The sequence below is a fragment of the Phaethon lepturus genome, unplaced genomic scaffold (assembly GCF_000687285.1).
Source record: "Phaethon lepturus isolate BGI_N335 unplaced genomic scaffold, ASM68728v1 scaffold19491, whole genome shotgun sequence".
Taxonomy (NCBI): Eukaryota; Metazoa; Chordata; class Aves; order Phaethontiformes; family Phaethontidae; genus Phaethon; species Phaethon lepturus.
The window spans coordinates 32,698-42,118 of record NW_010517248.1 but is presented as its reverse complement, the minus strand read 5'-3'; the positions used below and the strand labels follow the sequence as shown (position 1 = coordinate 42,118).

Genomic DNA, 9,421 nt, shown 5'->3' with positions numbered 1-9,421 from the left:
AGTCGTAGGTGCCGGGCTCTGGCGTCGGCGGGGCTGAGCCTGCAGGGCCCGCTGGGGAAACTGGGAGCGGTTTCCCTAGCCTCCGTCCTCTCCACGTCTTCTAACGTGCAGATCTTGGAGTCTGTCGGTATAACCTTATGGTGTAACGCCTTTTTACATGAGCACAATTTTACCTGCGTTAAAAGTATGCATAATGCTATCCTGCAAGGAAAGGAATATGTTTTTTATCAATAGAAGAAGTTCTAGCATGATTATTTTCCATGCAATGTGTTGTACTTGTGTGAGTTTTGATTTGAACAATATTAATTTAGGGACAGAATTAATGGCACTAACAGTCTATGATGGGGTTTTTATATTCTCTATTGAAAGAAGTTAAACGGTTTGCACTCAATACCTCAAAGTTGGAAAGAAAGAAGAGTCAATAACAACTTAGCATTTTGGCTCTAGCTATTTATGTTTTAGTACTCAAGAACATTTAGGTGATAATAAAGGCAAAGAATTCATACCTGCAGGTGTGTTTCTTGCATTTTCTAACTTTTTACCCATACTTGTAGTAAGACTTAAAAAAAGGTTGCTGACATTCTTAATAGAATGTTTATAACTACAGTCTTTCTTTGCAGTTCTTTGCAAAAATTGAACTTTTCTTCTCTGGAATGTCCTAGCATCATTACTGAACTTATATTTCATCTTAAATATATTTAACCGAAGCAGACTAATTAATGTCTGTATGTCCATAGAACTATGATAAGCTTTTAAAATATTTTTCTTTAAAAAATTGAAAGCATCACTTCCTTTTGATATTTGAGTATATGTTGTATTTAGGATCTCTGATTTGAAGTTGTGGGACTTCTATTTTGAAAATGTTGACAGAATTGTACTGCAAGTATGGAACTTAATTGAAGTTCCAGCTTCATATGTTTCATCTGCTGTGGAAAAGGAACAGAAGTGTCTGTTCTTGGCTTATTAGCATATGCTAACATCTAGCCCTCTGTGGAAAACATTAGGCCAGAAGGTCTCAATCTTTCAAAGTCTGGTCTATCCAGAAGAGATGTGCGTGCTTTCTCTTAAGTTAGACATGTATCACATTGCTTAAGATCATAAAAGCAATTCTAGTAGGTCAGATGAAGCCCAGCATCCTGGAAGCCATCAGCTGCAGGATGAGCTAAGAAAGATTTTACAGGGTAAGCATGACACAACGACAATGTCTTTGTTGCCTTTGTGTCTTGACAGCCCTTGGTGGATTTTAATTTTTTTTCCCCCACGTTTAATTTGTTATGTTGTTATTTGGAGTCCACATCAGCTTTTGGTACCTACAGCATCCTGCAGTGAGCTGTTCCACAGGTTAACCGGGCCTTCCGGGTGGTGGGGGGTGAAGAGGAGAGAGGAAGGCTTCCTTTTTTTGTGTTGAACCAGCTTCCTGATAGTTTCATCTGATACCTCTTGGTTACTGTACTTGAACAGGTAGGAGATTCCTGTTCACCTTTTCTGTGCCAGTCATGGATTTTATAGATGATCCCTTCCCCACAGTCTTCTTTTCCTTACCTTGAAGATTATAGCAGAAAATCTCAAAATCCTTTGTTCTGTGAGCTGCCAGACCATAGGTAACCTGTATGCTGCAATTTAAACCATTGGATTAGCCAGTTAATACCGAAAACGGTTCCGTTAATGTTTGGGATATTTACATAGACTGTTAATTCACTGTATAACTGAGAAAAATAACTTTTTTCTTTTTTTTTTTTTCTTTTTAAGAGCACGAAAGTGATGATGATTCCTATGAAGTATTGGATTTAACAGAATACGCACGGCGTCACCATTGGTGGAATCGTGTGTTTGGCCGGAATTCAGGACCAATTGTAGAAAAATACTCTGTAGCTACCCAGATTGTGATGGGCGGCGTGACTGGCTGGTGAGGGAGAATCACTTCTCATAACTCTTCTAGACCTTGTACTGAGTTAGAAGATCCCCTTCCAAGGATATTCCAAGCAGATAAATGCATCTTCTCTGACAGGATTTTCTTTACCATTGATCAAGATTATTCATGTGTGAACAGTTTCTTAACTCATTACTCTGACTCATCATTCTTAAGTGTTTTGCAGTATTGGTAAAACACCAGTTAGCTAAGGGAACTTGTACCAGTTACTGTGAAAAAGATTTGGGGAAGTGTCAGAGGTCTAAAAGTACAAGGAATAAATGGAAAATTACTGCATATAACTTTTGTTTGTATGGAAAAGCTTATTTTCTTATGAGTATAGATTTAGAAACCTAGTTATGGTATTATGGCTAAGACATATGTTATAGGTAAAAGAAATGAAGAAGAAAAATGTGTGGCAGAATATACTATCAAGAGCCCCATTTCATAGAGACTTTTTTCCCCTCTAAGTTCAACTGAAACCATTTTGAACAAATTATCAGTTTGCTCTCATGTTAACTGAAGAGACGTATTACAGCATAGTTATGCTAAAATAATTCATGGTGAAAGCTAGACAGTAAAGGTGAGAACTTAAACTGGAAAACATGACCACAGCCTTAGCAGCTGTGTTAAGATATTTGTTATTTATCAAAGTTCAGTGAAAAATAACATTATGGTAGCACAGTAACTTTTAAAACAGAATTATGCAAGATTTGGAAGATGAAGTAGACTAGAAATGAAATTGTCATGTTCAGGCTCAGTACAGGTTTGAGGAGTGTAGGCTTATCTTTCAGTCTGTGTTTTTTTTTTTTTTATTTGCCTCTATAACCTTAAAATAATTTTCAAAAGTTAGATGTGTATACATAAGCTCTGAAGCTTCTAGGGAATAGTTCACCTGGCATCCATAAAAACTGGCTTATTGAAAGATCTGGAAACTGTGTATTTCAGTATCTGTAGATGTATATACCTCCATGTGCATATTTATGTATACAAATACACAAACTCACTATTCATATGCAGGGGGGAAAAAAAATTCCCCTCTGTGTGTGGGCTGGTGGGGGGCGGGTCAGACACCAGCAGAGTTGCCCAGAGAAATTACGGAACCATCAGCCTTGGAAACGTTCAACACCTGCCTGAGTAGAACCCTGAGCAACCTGATTTAGCTTGGAGGTTGAGTCAGACTTTGCAGCTGGCCCAGTTCTGGGAGGGTAGCTGGACCAGATGACCTCCAGAGGTCCCTTCCTGCCCGAACTATTCTATGATATCAATATCTGTGCTGTTCTCTATTTGATGTGGGACTGTTTGATGACTGTGAGCAAGATAATTAATTTTCTGGTTGTCCTGATCCATTAAAAATAGACTAAGGCCATGTCCCAGTAGAGGCTCCCCGCTGATTTTAACTCCTGTGGTAGGGAAGTAACATCTTTTTACCTGAGATACTTAAGTTATGGGTTGTGTAGTTAATATGGTATATGTTTTATATAGTTTATATAGTTAAGATGGTATAACATATTGATCTTCCATTTGGGAGCAGTTGTAATGGCACTTTTATATTTACATTGTGCTGTATTAACATTCTACATTTAATAGCAGTATACAGCTTTTGTGTATAGACAAGGCCTGGGGATCTCAAGCTTACTTTAAGGGGACCATCAGACAGCCATGAACGAGCAACCATTACTCATGTTGTCTTGTGTTAGACATAATTAATTAAATATTGTTTGTATTAAATATTTTTATTTAAAAATTAAAAAATGTGAAATGATACATTTGCTTTGTTAAATGAAAAAAAAATAGTAATAGTTGTAGTTGGGAATTTTTGAGTGTGGCATTGTTCAGCAGACAACTTCACTGGACTGGGTTTTTTTGTTTTGTTCTCCTAAGGTGTGCGGGATTTTTGTTCCAGAAAGTCGGAAAGCTTGCAGCAACTGCAGTAGGTGGTGGCTTTCTTCTGCTTCAAGTATGTAGAATTTCATGCTTTGTAAGTTGGCAAATGTTATTTACTAAACAATAGGAAAAACACAGCTGTTGGGTAAAATTGAATTAGGAAGGCTTCTTATCTACTTCCATCTTTTTGGCCTTACCAGTCAAAAACTTACATTTCAGCTGGAATATTGTGTACAAAAGAGAAATTTCTAAAAATCAGTGGTAAATCAGAATCTACTCTATCCTGTAAAATATTTTGTAGTGAGCCAAAAGAAGCCTCTGTGCAGAAACTGAGATGCTGTATGTGATTCAATATTAGAGGAACTGCCTGTAAACCTATGGTTAGCGAGATCAAGGAATTTAAGCTGTGTTTATTTTAAATAGGTTTGGGAATTTTGTTAGTGCCTTTAGAAGAAGTGGGCTGCTTCGGCAGTTACTTGGAAGACTTGCTCTGGTCCCATTCTGAAGCCACATTTTTTTTCTTTTCTCCCCATGCTATATTTACTAATTATATCTATTGAACCTCTGAAGCATTTGCTGATTTCTGATAGCTTTATTGCATTCCTCTGTTCAATTGGATTTCAAGTCCAAAATTTTTTAATGATGTTATCTGGCATGATCATTTGCATTTTTCATCAGATTGTGGTTAGGGGAGGATATAATTCCAAAAAGCTTTTAAATTAGATGACGAAACTTTTTAAGTGAAGGAGAATTTCACATACCAATGCCAAGTAATTCTTACTGGCATTTTTCATGTCTTAATATCTGTGAGCTTTTAATTTTTCCTCAGATCATTCTAGATGAAATAGACTGGTGCCTACTTAGGTTCATGCAAATAATATATAACTTTTTGAGACAGGATGTTAAAGATAAATATATATATATATTTATTCCTTCCAACACCACCCATGAGAGTTTCTGAAAAGCATATCCCGCTTTTATTTATTTTATTTATTTTATTCCTTTGATTGTAACGGCTGTTGCTGTCAACTGTTGATCAGGAAGACTTGGGTAGTACCTCTGCTGCTGTGTAGTGCATCAAAATGTCACAGCTGTGTGAAGTACTCTTACTTCCTTCATGATCATGTTCTCTATTGGTTTGGTTGGTTTTGGTTTTTTTTTTTTGAACCCCTTGTTGAACATATAACTGAACTGCAGCACTTACGTGAGAATGTATGCTCTTGGAACTATTTGGTTCAGTTGTTTTCAACAAATATAAACTGTATTTTATTTTGAATTACTCCAAAGCAAGCATCAACAGCAATTTAAAAAGTCAAAGAGAGATAGTTTTGATATAAAGCTTTATAGTATTAGCACTTCGCCATTGTGCATTGATGACCTTTTAAAATTTGCTGGAAATCATTGGTTATTGGGCTTCTACCCAAACATAGGCATGAATTTTACATTTCAACAAGGGCGGTGAATCTGAAATGGTTTAGAATCATCGAGATGTAAATTTTTGGCAAAATGTGCTATGCTAGCAAATGAATCAATTTGATAGAGTACTCTCGACTTCTTTAGCCCGTAATGTATTTTTCTGGATCATGAGGGAAGAATTAAATCTTTACACACACACACACACACACACACATATGTATATTTTTTTTTTTTCCTTCAGTGGATCTTGAAAGTACTTGTCATAATTTTCATCTAGTTGACTTCAAGATCTGAATCTCTCTTCCCATGTTGTGTGCCATCGGTCTTAATTCTTTTAATGGAAATTTTTATCTAAATATGACTGAAGACCCTACAGAACAGAGGCCTGGCATCTAGGAGTAGCAGGCAGAATGTTGCCTGCAGGTGCGTTCATTAGTACTTCTGACTACAGGAAGCTGGAAAGTTAGAACTAAGACCTGTAGACAAAGGAAAATACAAATTGCTTAAAACACATTACTTCTGCAGTATTTTTTCTTGTTGAACGTGAAGTTTGGGGAGCTTTCCTGTACATAAAATAGTTGTGTCATGTGTTTGAGTGTCTGATTTTTTAGTTATCTCATTTACAGTGTATCTGAAAAGGAATATTATCCAAGAGGAAAAATTACTTGCATATTTTGATTGAGTTGTCTTTACTTAAGTAAGATCAGATTCTCTTGGAAGGGAATGAAGTAAATGCCTTGGTCTTTCATTTTAATTCAGAATGTTTTGCATTTTAAAGATGAGTCATAAATTCTTAGTGTAATTACATTTCTGTAGTCTTTAATTTTTTAATTTAAAGATCACACATCATGATTTTAATTTCCCTATGAATACGTGTTCAACACTTCCCCTGAGTGGGCAGAGAAGCATTTCAGCACACGGCTAGAAATTTCCTTTTTATCTGTAAATTTCTCTGAAGTTGCAGATTTAATTTCAACTCCTGATTGCAATATTGATATTGTAATTACCTGCTAAAACAAGAACTATGGAAGGCAAGATTCTTGGCTAAAGCCCATTCAGTGAAACTTTTCAGTCCTGAAATTAAAGAAACACCTTTTTTTCTTCAGTGTGTGATGACTTAATCTCAAGAAATCTAGTAGGAAACTGAAAGCAGTATATTTTTGGAGTGTCAGTTTGTACAAGAAGCAAAAAAAGATTTTTCAGATTTTTGTAAGTGATCCAGAAGATTTTCAGTCTTAATACAGATTAAATGAAAGGTTGTCTGAGGAAGAGAATGAAAGTGACATTAAGGAGTTTGCATAGGTTTTAAAAATTAAGATCTGCTATCACATCTTTGTGCTGGATATTTCAACAGCTTAATTTGATCAATTAACTATTCTTTTTTATTGAAATAGATGTAGTTCTTAAATATGCTGGTATAAGACCAATACCCATGTGCTATAGTAAGGAAAATACAATTCTTTTCTTATAACAAGTAGGGGATTTTCCTTGTATAACTTCTACTTTATACAGCCCAGTTTAGTGAAAACCTGAAGAGTAGGGAAGTATGAACTCATGTGGTTCTGCTACAATGAATTAGTTAAAAACAGTTGTTCTTAATGAGCGCCTGTTCCTTCTGTTTTTAAACTCCTGTATCCTCAATAACGGTTTCATGCTTTTTGCTCTGCAGTCAACATACAAATTGCAGGTTTTTCCATTGTGTGTTGACTATTATTTAAGCATAAAATTGTATTTTTGTTTGGTTATTTGTGCTTTCACTAATATATTTTGCCTCATCCAATTAATATGCCGTTGATGAATTCAATTCTTCATTAAATTATTTTCTAACTTAAGAAAAAGAAAGCTTTGCAAGCAACACAAGCAAAATAAACTCTAAGATATCCTTGGCTGTATATTGTACAGGGGTTTCTTGATACCATGCCATGATGATGATGTGGCATCTCGGTGAAGTGGGAAGAGAACAACATGCTTCTAGGATTGGGAACTTAGAAAGAAAGAGTTGTATTCAGTTTTGCGTTGAATATCACACTTGACAGTTGATGTGTACAGACTTTGAGGAAACATTCAGTGGAATAGCCAAAGCGAGGTAGTTGGAAGCTAGCCTTTTAAAGAAATACCGTATTTCCATCAGGTTTTAAAATGAAATGGAGGGACATTGTTTCTCTGCCTTTGTAAATTGGAGTAGTTTCACTGGTTAGAGCGGAGCTGTGCCAGCAGGTGGTGGCTGAATCACAGAATCACTAGGTTGGAAAGGACCTTCAAGATCATCAAGTCCAACCATTAATCCAGCACCACCATGTCCCCTAGACCATGTCCTGAAGTGCCACATCCACACATTTTTTGAACGCTTCCAGAGATGGCAACTCCACCACCTCCTTGGGCAGCCTGTTCCAATGCCTGACCACTCTCTCGGTAAAAAAAATTTTCCTAATATCCAATCTAAACCTCCCCTGGCGCAACTTGAGGCCATTTCTTCTTGTTCTATCACTAGTTACTTGGGAGAAGAGACCAACACCCTCATCGCCACAACCCCCTTTCAGGTAGTTGTAGAGAGTGATAAGGTCTCCCCTCAGCCTCCTCTTCTCCAGACTAAACAACCCCAGTTCCCTCAGCCACTCCTCATAAGACTTGTGCTCCAGACCCCTCACCAGCTTCGTTGCCCTTCTCTGGACACGCTCCAGCACCTCAATGTCCTTCTTGTAGTGAGGGGCCCAAAACTGAACACGGGATTCAAGCTGTGGCCTCACCAGTGCCGAGTACAGGGGCATGAAGATGCAGCCTCTGGAATTTAACTCCTACAAAAAGTGCTGTATCATTTCTCAGTCCCTCCTTGTCTTTGTATATTGAAGTTAGAGACTTTTCAGATCTGTTCTGGAAATAGCTTGAGTGTGATGGGCATTGCTACCTATCTAAATACCAGCAAATACCTAGAAGTATACATGACTTCTGTATGCTGTGCAAGCACAGGGAGCTCACATGTAGCTTCTGGGCTTGGTTGGGCTTTTTTAGTATGAGAGATTTCTGTCTTTGAGGAGATTAAAACTCTTTTGTTGCATCTTGCAATATAAATTTTTTGCTTGTAAACATTTTTTGCTCATTACTTTTAATAATGTTTCACAATAACGAAGTACTTGCATGACTCTCCAGTATTACCCCCAAAATGAGGTCTCTCCTTTTAGATGCTTTTTTTTTTTTAGTGTAGAGAAAGATGCATGTATTTTTCATATTCCTGCATTGATGTATTTTTTTTTTTCAGTTGCCTTTTTGGAAAAAATTTTTTCAATGGTTCTGGAACATGTTGAACAAAAATAAATTTTGCTAATGTGATACATGACAGAGCGCGATACATATCTAATATTCCATTATCATATATACATATATAGATAGCTTTCTGTATATATGGAAATCTACCCACACTCATACCCTATATGTCTCTTTAAGAATATCTATATAGCTATATGACTCCTTTATATATTGAAGTGTGGAACTGATAATGGTATATTATTATTTTAGTTTGTTATTATAGGGACTGGTTTTAAAAATACTAGTGAATTTTAAGAATTTGTGTTTACGTAAATTTACTGTTGTAAAGACATAGGTTTTTAATGATATGTTATGGTCTAAAAATTGAAGTTTGTCTCACCAACGTTTGAGTTCAGTGGGATTATTTCTGCACTTACATATGCAGTTATGTAATTAGTAGGATTACAGCCAAAGTAGATATGACACAGGCTCTGATTATCACTGCAGTGAAGTACAGGGTTTTTTTGTTTTCTCAGTTATAAATTTTGTATTAAAAACATTGTCCTCTGCTTATTTCATAGATGTGTACAAAAGCTCAAACATCTCTGCTACAAAGTTCAGGGAGAAAAGTAGTATAATTTTTATTGTATAAACTGGACTTTTGATACAAATGTAAGTTCTAACTATTGGAGAGCTAAACAGAAGTTAATTAAAAACTTCTGCCTCTGTACTGTACGGATAACTGAGCTCATTAAACTAGTCTTAATGAAATGTTTCTTTTAAAGACCATTTGCTTATTTTTTTTTACAAGCAAGCAAATATATTAGCATTTCTTACCTTGTGTTGAACTGGGTAGATAAGTCCATATTTAGTTTTCAGTTTTATGAGTTGAAGGCACCAATTCAATGCTTGGGCCTTTTTCAAAAAAGAAAAATTACCCCAGTGTGCCACTCCCTGCCCCCCCCC

At 36.3% G+C, this 9,421-nt stretch overlaps 1 protein-coding gene across 1 annotated transcript in view; it reads left to right on the top strand.

Annotated features, from left to right (window-relative positions):
• Window positions 1-1,749: 1,749 nt before the first annotated feature.
• FUNDC1 (FUN14 domain containing 1) overlaps window positions 1,750-9,421 on the top strand; it is a gene marked incomplete at its 5' end in the record, with an annotated part of 12,268 nt that continues 4,596 nt past the window's right edge. Inside the window, 2 exons of the mRNA XM_010296341.1 lie at window positions 1,750-1,906; window positions 3,794-3,869. Coding sequence (XP_010294643.1) covers window positions 1,750-1,906; window positions 3,794-3,869 — 233 coding nt within the window. The remainder of the gene's footprint in view (window positions 1,907-3,793; window positions 3,870-9,421) is intronic.